The sequence below is a fragment of the Achroia grisella genome, unplaced genomic scaffold (assembly GCF_030625045.1).
Source record: "Achroia grisella isolate CSIRO2021 unplaced genomic scaffold, CSIRO_AGI_Agris_v1 utg640, whole genome shotgun sequence".
Taxonomy (NCBI): Eukaryota; Metazoa; Arthropoda; class Insecta; order Lepidoptera; family Pyralidae; genus Achroia; species Achroia grisella.
The window spans coordinates 2,081,635-2,097,733 of NW_026712977.1; the positions used below are offsets into that span (position 1 = coordinate 2,081,635).

The window sequence follows — 16,099 nt, forward strand, 5'->3', positions numbered from 1 at the left end:
CAAATTTACAGAGTATCCCTCCTATATCTAATGTTTAGGCCAATGTTTGAAAATTTAATATGAAATATATGATTTGTGAAGACAATTACCTGAAAGAAATATAATGTGACAATACAACCGAGGACAATAGCTGTATGGGATGAGTCCCTGAAACGGACAAAGCTGATCCGAAAAAAGTTTCTTGACATTTCTGTTTACGTTTACGAGAAATTGAAACCTTGAAAAGAAATGTGGGGGTGTATGGAGTAGATAGGGGGTGAGTGCTTAGGGTGTGAAAACTCGTCGCTGTTGCATCGAGTCGTTTAGAGTGGCAGTAAACGTTGTGCGATTGCGCGTATTACGCATCTCGTGCAGCCTGTATTTCCAGTGAGTTAGCAAAGGACGGAGAATCTTGCTCATCGAACTGCCTATATACAGGGTAGGTAATCATGTCGATATTTTGTGGGATAGGCCAGGGTTTGTCTGGAGACTCCTGTGTATTTTATCCGTTTACGAGTATATCCGCGTCAGTTAAAACCGTCGTCACATGAGTCAGCTTGTGCTAAAACATTGTTATTCTTGTTTGACATGACTTTAGAAGATCCGTTTTACGTCGTCAAAGAGTAAGTAGTTTTCATTTCTGCATTGTATATAGTCTGGAAGCTTTATTTGGTGAGTTGTTGTTATCAACATACATATGGTAAATACTTTGGTTATTTTACTATTTTGTAGGCTGTGAATATAAAAATAGGTAATCTTTTAATTGGATTGTATCATGAATTAAATATTAGTAACAAATTATGCAGTGTTTCAATTGTAGAATAGATAACAAACTCTGAATAGTTTACAAATATTATACAGCTGATGGACATTTTTGTAAACATACATACTATTGTTATTATAAATATGAAAATGTTTGCCTTTCTGTTTATTATCTTCATTACTAAACAACAACTATATTAGTATCAAGTGAGTTCCCATAGTAACAAATTAAGACAAGTGCAAGTATACAAAAATGTCTGTTCACAATTTTGTTTCTTTATCATCTATCCACTCTGAAGTTAACCCATAATTGTGGGGGTTGCAACATTGCCAAAATATTGAGAAATCAATAATAATAAATATAATGTGATAAGATTTTCTTAAATTTACATGTAGATAAACAGATCTAAATTCTGTGTTTTAATTTCAGAGACAATATTGACCAGTTTAAATATCAAACTGTTAAGTGACTATTTTTAAATTTTGCAATAAATTTGCACAATATTTTATTAATATTCTATGTACATTAGTGTTTCTAGTTCTGACCTTGAAATAAACAATAAACGGAAATATATTTTAGTGGTTTCTATGTGTGGAATCTATTCATATTTATTGGATATTAAACTACAAACCAGCATTTTTTTCTTTCAAACACCTAAATATATTAAATTGTTGTATTGTTTAGGTACTAAGAAACAATATGAAGGCTATTTATTTTATAAGAATAGGCATTTAGTCAGTTAATCAGTTGTTTTAGTAAAATGAATGTCATTTAAAAGAAATCTATTTTGATACAACAACACTACCTTTATTGATACTTAACTTTATTAATATTATTTTATATAAATAACCACACATTATTTCTGAGTAATCTACCTATAAAAATTGGTAATTAGTAGATATGTCTGATAGTGCCTAAATAGTATTTATGAATTTCAAAAAGGTGGCAACATAGGTAATTTCAATTCAAATTATTTAGGTCAAAATATGTAGGTCACAGTGCTACATACTTAGGCATCTGACAATAGCCCAAAACCTATCAATATAGGTAATTTGAAAATAATTTTATTAAATAAGGTTTAATTATATTTAGGTAAAATTATATTGAGTAAATTCCTTTCACTATTTAATCAATTTATATTATTTTGGTTAATTCCATTACCATTAGCATGTGTGAGAACACAAAAGTTCAATGTGGGGTCTCTGTGTGATCTAATTCCAACTATGGGAGTAATTATGGAGTCTACAGTCATATTTGACATGAGTTTTGCCTTAAAGAGGCATCATATTGGAGAGAGTTGAGATAGAGCTTGGTAGCTTTGTGTTGACTTTTCATCAACTAAATTGCGACTCATTTAGTTGCAGTCAATCACTAATATAGAAAGTCATAATACTGTCAGTAAATGGTAGTAGAATTAAAAAAATAATATAACTGCAGGAAGGGATGTCAAGTTTGTCTCTGAAATATAAAATAGACCTTGATAAGAAGGATGGCCTTGGCTATCTTTTATCTAAAATAAGAATATACAGTCGTGGGTAATCGCTAGTAAATAATAATATATATGAAAACAAAATAAAAAACATGGAGAAGAAGAATACCTTGTATTGTTTTCCATTATCCCTTGTATTATAAAGTTGTCCAAATATTACAGTGTTTTAGTAATAAATAATATTGCAGTGTATTCTAATACCAGGAGTTACATTTCGAAGTAAGGGGATTGCTAACAATGTACGAAGTTGAGTTGATTTCTATGTAGCAACTATTGGAAACTATTGTGAGATTTTCATATCCATCTTATCATCATTTTCTAGTGCTTCATTAGTGGTTGTTATTAAACATCCCTTAAAAAAAGTTTTAGTTTATTTATACCACACAAATATACTAAAAAACTATATATACAACATGTACTTAAAATTTAATTGGTCTTATAAATATATATATTATACATAAATGACGCATAAACAGGCCATGGCTCATCCAATGCTAAATGTTTACTCTACTCAAATGGTACTACTCTATGGACACTTAAAACACTAGAGCTGTCAAATTCTGTGTATACATGTGCTCTCTAGACAAAAAATATTTAGTTAATTCTTAAATATATGTGGAAAATTCTTCTATAACTACTCTGCATGTGACCACCTAGGTCCCGGGGGATGAAAATTCATCTTATTAATATAATACTTTACCTCTTCCAGATTTTTTTCAGATAAAATATAGCTTATTTCCTCCCTTATTATAAAATTTATCTAGGTGTCAAATTTCATAAAAATCTACTTAGTTGTTTAGTCCTGAAAGTGTGAAAAGGTAACAAACGGACACTTGTTTGCATATCTTCTTATAATGAACGACAGCACAGCTTCTAAGAACAACAAACAATTATTAATAGGGTTTTCATTACTATTGTGGACAGCATACATAATATACCTAGACACTTAATTTTAAATTAAGGGAGGAATTGGTTGGAAGGTTATGGGGTAGGATTTCATGAATTTGGGCCGATAACTTTGGGCTGTGATGTGTAATATAATGTGTATAACAAGTAAAGTAAGGTGTATAATGATCTTTGTAAATCAGAGATAAAATATATCTAATACATCTTTCTAAACTATAATAGAATTGATACTAAAGGCATATCTTGCAGGAGGTTATTTTCCAGCTACACGGGGAAATTCGTGCTATTTTTTGTATGAACCCAAAATTAAATAACAATATCATTAATAATCTTCAATTGTGACCTTGAAATCTACAATTTTGTAGCTAAGTACACACAACAGTTGCCATTGACAACCGTACAGCTTATCTCGTAACTAAAAATCTTAAATGGTACATAGATAATTTCAAACCCTTTAAACTTAATCTTTTACAATTGAGAATTGTCAATAACATGGATATATAATTCCTCTAACCTCTAACTTTAGTAGATCCTCATTCTGTGTCTAAATACATAATGACCCACTTGTAGCATACACATCAAGCGAAGGAGGATTAACCCAGATTTTATTTATTTAGTGAGGTGTTCAAAGCGTTGAACAAAACTCGTGGCCTGTACCTGCGGTGGCAAGAGATCTCCAAGGCGCCTACTATTCCAAACAGTCCTGAAGTGGAATGGACTTCCACCGAGTTAAGAAATGCACTTCGTAGTATCGAATGGGATTTAGAGGACTTGGAAGATACTATTAATATCCTTTTAAATTTTTTAATTTTCATGTCAGGCTTCCTGCATTCTGTGTTCATTTGTGTGTTTTTGTTTATTAATTTGTGTACAATGTCCTTCAATCCTTAATTGATTATATCGGATGACTTTGTTTGCCCTGCGGAAAAAATATTACTTAATAGGTGATTCATATGATATAAATTTTCTTTTGAACTTTGTTATTTGTCTACTTTATTATTCAACATATTTTAAAAGTATTAAAAAATGTTAATTCTAAATCAATGAACACTTTTTTTGTACTTTATTTACTTAACTACTTTATTATTCAAATAGTTTTTGGAAATGTCTTTTTAAAAAAGACATCCTAAATCAATTAATATAATTTATTAGTACTTTATATTTTTGTCTACTTTATGATATAAACACTTTTTCGAATACTGTCAATTTAAAAAGAAATGAATTCTAAATTAAATGATATACCTATATATTTTTGGTACTTTATTTATTTAGACACTTTATTATCTAAACAGTTCTTAAAACTATCTTTTCTAATATTTTTAATGATTAAATCTAAAGACAGTTACGCACGTGTGTAGTCATAGCCATAACTCTACTTATAATAACTTTATAGATATATCTATGGTCCGGCGTAGGTAGACACGTTGCGCAGTTTGCACAAGCAGGGGGGTGCATATTTTGCTGTATTGATTGCAATTGCATATAGTACTTGTAATTTATATGGCATACATATTGACTAGGTGCACGGCTGTCGCCATCTAGCAGACTGAATTATATGGGCGCCTGCATCGATATTACAAGGACGCGTTATTAAATTTATTGCGTCTCTTCGAAATAATTATATTATTTTATAAATTCTTTCGCGTAAATAACGTTAAAATGCTTATATTAATAATATGGGTAACAGTAATATGGACTGTATTTTGTTTGAGACGATTGAGATATCCATATCAATACCATGATCACTACGACAATTTTATGGTCTAGGTAAGTAATTTTTTTTTCTATTTATTGTAATCTTGGTTGCTGGTATATACAGCTTCCTGTTTAGCGGATACCTCTTTTGTCTGAGGGAACTACAAGGGTTTCGAACCTTGGTCTGAATATTGGTAATATCGATCCCCGTTTGATTGGCCCGGGGAAAGTGTGCCTCGAGCTTGCCCGCGCCTTTAACTGCTTATTAGTGATAACTTTTTGCATCAATTATAGTTTTCACGCTTTGGTAAAATCACGCGACAACTCGCAAAATGGAGATTGCCTGCAATCTGAATGGTGCTAACTGGGTTCCAAATTTAACAAAGAACATTATATTTTATTCTAATAGCTTTTAAGTTAATATGCATTTTTGATGCATTTATCATCTCAGTGTGCAATTTTATGCACCCGATTGTGGCGTGGTAACAAAGAACAAAGAAGGCATAGATTACAAATTAGGTCATTCCAAAACGGGATCGACTATGTCCTTGAAGAAATTGAGAAATTAATGTTCTATTTCTTTTTTCTATAAAAGAAAAGTAGAAAGTATGATTTTACAGTGAAAATGTTAGATTTAAGAAAAAAAAATTATTACATAACAGTCGAATGGCCATGATGGAAGTTATTGATTAGCGGCGCAGTTGCATGCGTAATTGCAATGCATTTTAAATTTCCGACCCAGTGTGCGCCATTTCTCATCAACGCAACTATTTATGGGAAGGACAAAGGTTTATTATATTTTTAATTTATACCGATAAATGTAGTTAGTATAGACTGTATGAATATCTTTAGTACAGTCTATTACAATGTTACAAGATAAATATATTCAAATGAAATATATTTAACTTTCACATTAATATATGGCCCGTTATGGCTACAGATATGCTGTCGCGGACTTCTTTTAGGACTATTTAAGAGAAATTTGATGAAAAACATTTTTAATGTTTTTTTTTAATTTTGTGTAGAATTATTTTAAGAATTTTGTTGCGACAAATTGCGGAATAGTAAAGTTGAGATACGTAAATATATAGTTATTTGAGTAACAAAAATCAGTCATAGGAGGAATAATCGGCCAGCAACAGGCGAACCGTAAAAGTTCGAACTTCGAAATGCGAAATAAGTGAAACATCTTTCTCAAAAAATTTTTTTTTAATTTATTCAGTTTCACTTAGAAGACACACTTCTAATTTGCTGTTGTTCTCCAATATCGAACTATAAAGAACTGGCTCAAGACTATTGGTGTAGTTTCTCACTTTAATTTTAGGTCTTGTGTTTTATATTTAAGATTTTTTTATTTTGATGCAAAATAATAAATAGGTAGCACTTAATTATTATTTACCCACACTATACGGAATCCACCTAAAAATTTTTACACTCATACAAACTTTCGCTTTAATAATTTATGGATATTTATACTCCTCATAACTCAACCGTTCATGAGGATATGTTATACCAGTTATACTTAAGTCATGGTGTTGCCGATAGGTATTATACTTATTATTATTTATTACATTTTTTACAATTTGAGCTATTCCAAAAATTTTTGTTTGTTTTTGAAATAGACTAAGACGTAACTGAATAAAGTTATTCCCAACACTTAGTAACTGTCATTTCTTCAAATTAGTCAATCAAGGCATGATGATGTTATTTCGTATAAGATATTATTTATTACATTTTTTACAATTTGAGCTGTTTCAAAAATAAAAAAACATAATGCAATCTTTCATACCATTTTTTGTTTGTTTTTGAAACAGCTATATAAGACGTAACTTAATAAAGTTATTCCCAACACAAAGTAACTGTCACTTCTTCAAATTAGTCAATCAAGGCATGATGATGTTATTTCGTATAAGATATTATTTATTACATTTTTTACAATTTGAGCTGTTTCAAAAATAAAAAAACATAATGCAATCTTTCATACCATTTTTTGTTTGTTTTTGAAACAGCTATATAAGACGTAACTTAATAAAGTTATTCCCAACACAAAGTAACTGTCACTTCTTTAAATTAGTCAATCACGGCATGATGATGTTATTTCGTATAAGATAGTAATCTTTATAGATTGTAGAGATTTTAATTAAAGTAAAATATGTACATATAGGTAATTGCTATTTATATTATTTTAATTTTAAATAGTTAACCCTGATCATTTTACATTGTTTTTGTTACTTGGTGTTTTACATGTTTCCTAGACATTTTATTTTCATAAATATTTTTTTTATTAATTTATTTCCACTTAATAATATTTATATATCAATATTGGCCAATATTACATGTACCTTAAAAAGTAATACCTATAAAAAATAATAAAAGACAAACTATCAATTTGTGGTCACCACAATCACTATGGCAATCTTCCAAGGGAGCGGCGGTACACAACTCCTTTTCGCTACTTTGGCAATATAATAATATAGATAGAAAACACCCAGACTAATACAATCGTACTCATGAATACAAATGTTTGCATATCGCGAGGAATCGAACACGCTACCATCGCATGAAAAGCGGCGTGTAAAACTTCTAGGATGTTAAAGAGTAGTTAAATAATATGCATACATTATATTAATAACAAAAACAAATATTTTTTACCCCATTTTTACAAATAAATATTGCGTGGATGGACGTACTATATATAGTTTATATAGGTAGTGCTCCTAAAGTAATGTATATAAGATACATTAATTCAATAAAATAACATTAAATGAACTTCCATGTATTCACTATTTTGTTTATTATTAAAGTTTGTTGTGAAATTTAGAATAGATTAATATTTTTGTCTTTAATATTATATATTTGTCTATATTCTTACTGAATATTAAATATAACCATAATTAATTACGGTTGAATTTCAACTAATGGGCGAACACTAGTATTATTAATTACTTCTTATACTTATACGTGTTTATACTTAATTATTAATATGCGGCATATATATTATAAAATTATAAGTTAAGTCAAAAAGTTAAAAAGTATAAACCTTAATACTAATATCTTTAAAATAACTGCAGTTTCTACCTGATTAATAACTAATAACTGAAGTACTATACCTAGAAATAATTTATTTATTATTAACTCCTTTAAAATACAAACTCGATTCTTTTTTTTGCTTGCGGGGATGCGCTTGACTTTACCTATAGCAAATACTTCGCAAATAGCGAATATCACCGAATATTCAGCGAAGGGTAAATTAGTATTTACAGTTAGTAATAATATTAGTTTGTCATCTGGACTTAAGTATTAAATATAATTACTTTAATGAGACCATATTATTTTATTTAATGTTTAACTTAAGCTGAATGTAGTAGGTATATTTTATTTTATTATTGATGTATTTGGTTATTGGAATTTAAATTATAAATGTATATAATATAACAAAATTTCTATAAGTATCTATGTATATAAAAAAGAATAAGAATTCGTATTCTTTTTTTATTTTTATTTATATATATTTTATAAAAACTTTCTCCTGTACATTGGGTGAATTTACTATAATTTTGCTAATGCGTATTTTATGTATGAATTGGTAATACTTAAATCTGTACATCCATGTATTGCTAATTTATATATAGTATCTAAGCCATACATGGCTTTAGAGTAAATTGGATGGTAAGTTAAAAAACAAATTCTGCCCGATGTACTGGAATAAGTTTAATGATTTTAATTAAGTTTGCTTTAGGTATTTCACATTAGGCCAAATAACTTATCAATTATTATTTTTCTCATAATTACTAGAAACACGTAGCTTAGGTCAATTTCGTAGCGTCACTAGTCTCCTTAGCTTCTGAATTGCGTTCTGAAATTCACGTCTTGTTCGTACTAATTGTCTATTCGCGAAATTTATCTGTATATGTACAAAATAGTGATAAAGCAATAATCGCTTGTAGGTATAGCGTTTGTCTATTTGTGTGTTAGGCTTTCTCTTAGAAATGATTGGAGGCGTCAAGATGAAATTATCAAATATTTTTTTATAAAATACGCCCCATACATAAAAGGTATAAGATAATTAATTTTATAAATAGTTTTAATAGACCTAGACCTGTAAATGTATATATGCGCGCGTATAATGGTTTAATTAATGCTGGCGTTTGATTTATCATCAACTAGCTCCGAGGCGAGCGATTCGCACGGTTGTAGATATATTGTAAATATAAACGTCCCTCTTAAATAGCACTGTCTATTACTTAAAACTGCATTAAAATCCGTTGCGTAGTTTAAAAGATCTAAGCGAACAAACAACGCGAGCGTTTTATTTTAACTAAAATTCTCCAATTATACACATATTGAATTGCTCTATTTCTTTTTAATCGCTCTATCCATTACTTAAAACTGCATTACAATCCGTTGCGTAGTTTAAAAGATTTAAGCGAACAAACAACGCGAGGTACCTTTTTTATATTAACTAAAGTTAGCTGGCGTTTCAAAATATACATGTATAAAATTGTATTCCTCTTAAATCGCTCTATCTGTTGCTTAAAACTGCATTAAAATCCTTTGCGTAGTTTAAAAGATCTAAGCGAATAGATAACGCGAGCTACTTTCTTTTATAGTATCTGAAGTTAGCTGGCGTCTCCAAAAATATCCATAGTAAATTCCTCTATTCCTCTTAAATCGTTCTATCTATTACTTACAACTGCATTAAAATCCGTTACGTAGTTTAAAAGATCTAAACGAACAGACAACGCGAGCGACTTTGTTTTGTAGTATCTAAAGTTAGCTGGCGTCTCCAAATATACACATAGTAAATTCGTCTATTCCTCTTAAATCGTTCTATCTATTACTTAAAACTGCATTAAAATCGGTTACGTAGTTTAAAAGATCTAAGCGAATAGACAACGCGAGCGACTTTGTTTTGTAGTATCTAAAGTTAGTTGACGTCTCCAAATATACACATAGTAAATTTCTCTATTCCTCTTAAATCGTTCTATCTATTACTTAAAACTGCATTAAAATCGGTTACGTAGTTTAAAAGACCTAAGCGAACAAACAACGCGAGCTTCTTTGTTTTATATTCTCGTTAATTATTTGTTTAATATAGTTAGCTGGCGTCTACAAATATACACATATTACGTACAAATTTCGTGAATTCCACTTGTTATAATAAGGTACAAGAATTTCGATTGTAATTGAGAAGATAAACTTGATTTTATTTACTAGTGATCGCCCAATAGTCGAACTTCGATCATTGTTTATTTATTATTATAATTATGTTTGCACGGTATTGTGTGTATGTATTTACCTGTAGCCAAATGAAGTTAATAAGTTTTGCATCTGAATGTATTATGGTTTTATTGTCAAAGGTTAAATATACGTATTGTACAACCCAACACTAAACTCTGGACTACTACAGCGTCCTCTGGTGTTAATAAATAAAACAACCAGCGATGTTGGATTGTTGAACTTAAAAAGGGGTTTATTTTTACAAAATGGCGTACATATATACACAGTAATACAACGAAACCATATCGACGTTTACTTTTAACACAGCGCCATCTAGTATGTAGGTCGAGTACTAAAGCTTCTATATAAAATAACAAACTTATACACGTATAATAATATTTAAGCGTCTCTGAAATGTTTCTTTTTGAAACTTAATGTACTTTTTATACATTATTGACTTTCTACAATTTTTGTTCATAGAATACTTTAAATGTACCATGCTGCCAGTCCATCCGCGTAATTTTCGTAAGGTTCAAAGATTTCGGTTCGCGTATTAAAATTATGATTATTTTTCGTATATTTCCAACGGTCAAGTAAATAAGTTCGACAAGAAGGGAACATTACCAATACATTATAAATATTTTATTACTACTTGCAAAACAAAATCCCAAATCCCTGGTTGAATTATTTTTGAAGTAAATTATAATAATAAAATGCAAATGCCTTCTTTGGATAATCGCCTTTAAATTTTTCTATAGTCTCATTTATGATTTCCGTATGGGCAAACACCACCCGCTCTCCCCTTTATCTTGAGCTTGGTCTCTGACCAAATCTGTCAAATAAAAAATTAAATAATTGTTACATGTAAGACGTGGTCTGCCACGTCTTACATGTAATACAATTATTTAATTTTTCCATTTCATTTACTATAAGTATTGTATACCTCATACACGTTATATATAATTTTCTTAATATTGTCTTACGTATTGTTGAGAAGAATTCTTCTAAATTCAAGATAGACAACAAGGAAATTTGCGATCGTAGAAGTTTCATTGAGGCTACAAAACAAGAAGTGAAGGTGTGTATTCGACTTGTCTGACTGAGATTTCGACGACAAAATTCGGAATCGAAATTCGGAAACATCAAAGATTTTAGATTTTTGGATAAGCCGTTATTAAATTGTATAAATAGCATTTTTGCTCAAAAATTTCATTATTATGAATGATAATAGTATGGAGCAAACGCCAACAGTATACTCTGGCAGAGTGCCAATGGAAGTGAAGAGCCATGCATAAATTACGTAACACGTCGAGTGAGGGAGGACGTCCACAAAGTGTGATATTATGTGATACGAGGTGGTAGGTGTCCTAAGTTTCGTGACGTCACAATGCAAAAATCAAACTTATTTATATAAACATAAGCTTTAAAACTGTATTGTTGAAGAGTTTACACTTGGCTTATTAGTGTACAATGGAAAAATATGTGACGTCACGTAATGGGTTCTTAATGGTACAGTTAGACCGAAATTTTTTGACAATACTAAAAAAAGTCTAATAGTTTACCCTATTCTTTAAATCATAATTACCCTACTTAATTTAACACTATTGGTATATATGTAAAATGCAGTACCTAGTTCAATAATCAGCACTAATATATGTGTGAAATGCAGTAGTAAGATATATTGCGCTATAGTGTACATTAGGGTGAAACTTTTATTGTGTTTTTAGATTTAAAAAAATGTTATACTCAAAGTTACATAATAACAGCTAATGACCATTAAAATTAATGATAAGCCAACAAGTTATGTACCTAATGATAGATATTGACGTACGTTATATTGATTGTAGTTTGTCTACATACCGTAACGTATGACACCTAAATTTCTCCGAACAGGAAAAAATCATATATGCATATATATATATATATATAGTCTGATGTAAATTATAATTGATTAATTGATAAATGTAATAATTTTCAGGTTATGAAAGGTAAAATGAGCCTCAACAGAAATCGCGATAACGACGGCACTGCACGGGAGCCTCTCCTTGGGGAAGAGAGCCCCATGCACTTTGGCAACTACTGGACCGCTACCCCCAAGTATTCTAAGTACTCGAAGCTTGCAAACCAAACCGATAGCCCAAATAGATTCGATGCCTACGACAACGATATCTTGTCTATGCAGGAAAAGATGCTGAGCAGTCAAAATGATCAGTTGCAAGTTATAAGCGACTCTGTCGGTTCATTGAAGACTGTATCCAAGCAGATTGGCATCGAACTTGACGAACAGGCTGTGTAAGTTTCTCTATTTTATTGTCAAGCTGTACCCGCGATTTCGTCCGCGTGGAATTTAACTTTATTTTTCTAAAATAAAAGTAGCCTAAGTTACTCCTTATAACATCAGATATCTGCCAATAAAAATCCCGTCAAAATCGGTTTAGTCATTTCAGAGATTAGACGGAACAAACAAACAATAAAAAAAATAGTAAAAAATGTTAATTTGGTGTATGTACCGTATTTATACATATGCATGTAGTATAAAACGGTTATTTCAATATTACAAACAGACTTACCAAAATTTCGTCAGCGTATGTATGACAATTCTTTTAACTCAGGTGTTATGTACGATTGCAGAAACATGGGCAATGTCAGTTGTCTACGTCATCACAAAAGTTTCTTTGGTGCTGATCTTTTAGGTATAAGTCGGGGTTGCAAATTAGTAGGTCACACTGTGAAAATCAATAAAATGGGAACAAAATCGCCTATTATTGTAACTATTGTTGAAAATTTTATTACATTGTCATCTAACTATTGATTAGGTACCAATAGTTTCAATAATAATAAAATTTAAGGCGTATAATTTATGTGCTCTTTTGCAATTTTTAACGAGTTATCTTTCAAAAGCAGAAAAATTGAGATTTATACCCACCAAAAGAAAAATGCGGTACGATTCTTCAGGAACGAGGATCATATAGTAGCGTCAGCATATTACTGTGACAAACTAACGACAATACTCTTTTTTACATTACTGGTACGAATTTTCATATTACCACCACCAATAATTTTAGGAATAATAATAAATAGGATAATAGGCCACTCTTTAATAGACCAGTAATGAATAACCTCGTTTATTGACGCTGATCGATATAAATCTAGTGTTTCAACATTAGCTTATAAGTATTATATTTTTCAGAATGCTAGATGACTTGAATACTGAACTTGAAAATGCTGATTCTAAATTAGACTCCACTATAAAGAAGGTCGCTAAAGTGCTGCATATGAACAATGGTTTGTAATTTAGTTTGTATTTTAGAACAATTCACACAGCGCCATACAATCCCAAACTAAGCAGAGCTTGTATTGGGTACTACACAAATGATGTAAATGCTGCAATATATATTTTCTGAATACATACATCGAAAACATCCATATCATTACAAACAATCATACTTTGTGTTATATAATACTTTATTATATGGTGATCCATGGGCCCAGTATGTGGACGGTATGCTGTAATACAGGATATCCTAATATCAAATCCATTCCCTGGCTTGTTTTTTAATAAAGTTTATAAAAATGTGTTTATTTGTGAAGAGGTAGTAAACGTACGGACAGACAGACACGTACTAGAGAATACTCATGAATATAATCCTGTTTCTTGCTAAGAATCGAACCCGTGATCATCGGAGGGCGGTGTTACACCGCTACGTCATTGAATGAACTGCCACAAGCAATCAAGACACGATTCATTCCGATATAAATACGATAAATGTGTCCCGCTTCTCACCTTTTCATGACTAAACGACTGAACAGATTTGAATGAAATGAATTATGGATAGATTATATCACGAGCATGGACATAAATGACTGAAATTGTGACCTAATTTATTTGTAAAAAGGTCTCAGTGGAATAGCGTTTTCGCACACCGCTTTACTGACAATGGTCGCGGGTTCGATTCCTCGCACGGCAAAAACATTTCTATTCATATGTAGGTTTGTTTGAATTTGGTCTGTGTATTTTCTATGTATATTAAGTATATGTATTTACAAAAAAACATTCTGAGTATTTATATCAGTTGTCAGTACCCATAACACAAGCTCTTCTTACCATGGTAGTGTGTAAATAGTGCAGGCAAGAAAAAAAAAATTGTAGTAAAGGATTTAGTTAATATTTTGTACTAACTAGCATATTTGGCAGACTAATGGGCGACCTGAGGGAAATAGGTACATCAAAATCCTAAAATATATTGTGATTGCCTTTCTGTAAACTAAGATCTTATAACTCTATATTAAAATATATTGAAAAAACTTAAACTTATGTAGATAATTTTGTAAGTGTGATGTCTAATAAAATTGTTAGATATAATTTTTATTCGTTTTATTTCAGATCGTCGTCAATGGCTGGCTATAGGCATTCTGGTGGGGCTTCTAGTACTTATATTAATACTATTCGTTATAATTTGAACACGATCAATGTTAGATTTAAGTGATGTAACGTTTATGTATGTAAAAATTATTTCAAAATCAAATACATTCAATTTATCTTTAGCATCATTGTTAGAGGATCTAATAGTCTGTCTATATTACATTTCCTCTGGGTTTCAAACTGTTTCAATACAAGTCATTTCCAAACAACAACAATATTATGTAGACATTTAAAATTGACGTTTAATTATATGAATGTAAAAGAAGTCCTTCGTGGAACTAGTATAAGTAGTATCAAAATTTAATATAGTGAAATTAAAAAAAATATTAAATTACCCTACAACTATTCCTACTAACTATTCGTTTTCTTCCATATATACTTGAATTCAACTTGTATTAAATGTAGATAGTACTGTTTACCGTGCATTTCAATCATACTTCTACAGTGTTTTAAATATCGATAGTTCAGTTCTCATAAACAGTAATTAAGTAATATAAAAAAAAATTGGTGTCAAATATGATAAAATCTTTACAGTTTGTTCGCATCCAAATGCTAAAAAGCGTCTCTCGGTTACCAAAATGCCAGGGTTACAGTTGTCTAGCTTAGTTAGCTCTGGTGTATTTGGCGTAAAGCTTATTTAAATAGCTGTAAGATAAATATAAAATTATATGATTGTCACAATTATGAACTAAGCCATCGATATGTGAAAGTAAAACATCTCTATTTTTCTAAAATAAATAATCTTCGAAGTTATCTATTTTCTACAATTCTGTAATTATATTTAGTAAAGGTAATAATCATTTTCTTGTATGCTTGTAATTGCTTATCGGCTATTTAATGATACATCTCAGCAGTTTCGCTAATATGAATTTCTGTGTGTTTAAGTTTGATCTCAATAAAGTTTTCAAACAAACCCCTTGAGTACTGTTACATACAAGCGTAATGAAGCGAACCTTTAACAGATTTAATTTATTAAAATATCGGCTTGTGTTTCATGTACTTATTCATTTGAAAATGACCTTTAGCACTGACTCTTAGTACGTGCCAAAGGTCATATTCAAATTACTATCAATCGAAATTACTTTCCATAGTAGACTGACCGGTTTCTTAAATTCACATTGTTGCAATCCGGGTTTTAAAAACTTAACTTTGTAGTAAATTTCTAACAGTTTTTGATCTAATAATAACCAACCCGGCTAATGATTAGACGCTTATAAGTCGTTTTTTGTGGGTAGTATTACTCAAATTTAAAATATTAACATAAACTGACCCTGTAACAATATATGTCTATTATTGCTTTAATGTTCCAATTAGGTAACTGTGTAATGTATACACATGACGCTTCTGTATAATGGTATAGGGGTTTGATTATGTCTGTGTATGTACCATGTGAGTTGCATATATTAGAAACGTTATACCATTCGCAACTGAAACTGTCAAATGGGGCATATACAATTGCAATTTGTTATTTTTACTTAACTTAAAACTGTTCTTAATCAGGCCTCTTTGGTCATATGGTATTAACAATGATCTAAAACTACTATAAAGTTGTCTTCGTTGGTAGCCATACCTAAGGCGCTTTCTGACCGACTTGGCTTAATCCAATTTTATTTACTGTATTGAA

At 30.4% G+C, this 16,099-nt stretch overlaps 1 protein-coding gene across 1 annotated transcript; it reads left to right on the forward strand.

The window, feature by feature from the left end:
- The first annotated feature begins 426 nt into the window (after nt 1–426).
- Nucleotides 427–15,883, forward strand: LOC131849190 (syntaxin-6). Its single transcript, XM_059199195.1, has 6 exons — nt 427–602; nt 3,755–3,924; nt 11,036–11,130; nt 12,031–12,344; nt 13,243–13,337; nt 14,437–15,883. Exons 1-6 carry the CDS (start codon nt 568–570, stop codon nt 14,511–14,513), a joined length of 786 nt encoding a protein of 261 aa, XP_059055178.1. The 5' UTR covers nt 427–567; the 3' UTR covers nt 14,514–15,883.
- The last annotated feature ends 216 nt before the right edge of the window (nt 15,884–16,099 follow it).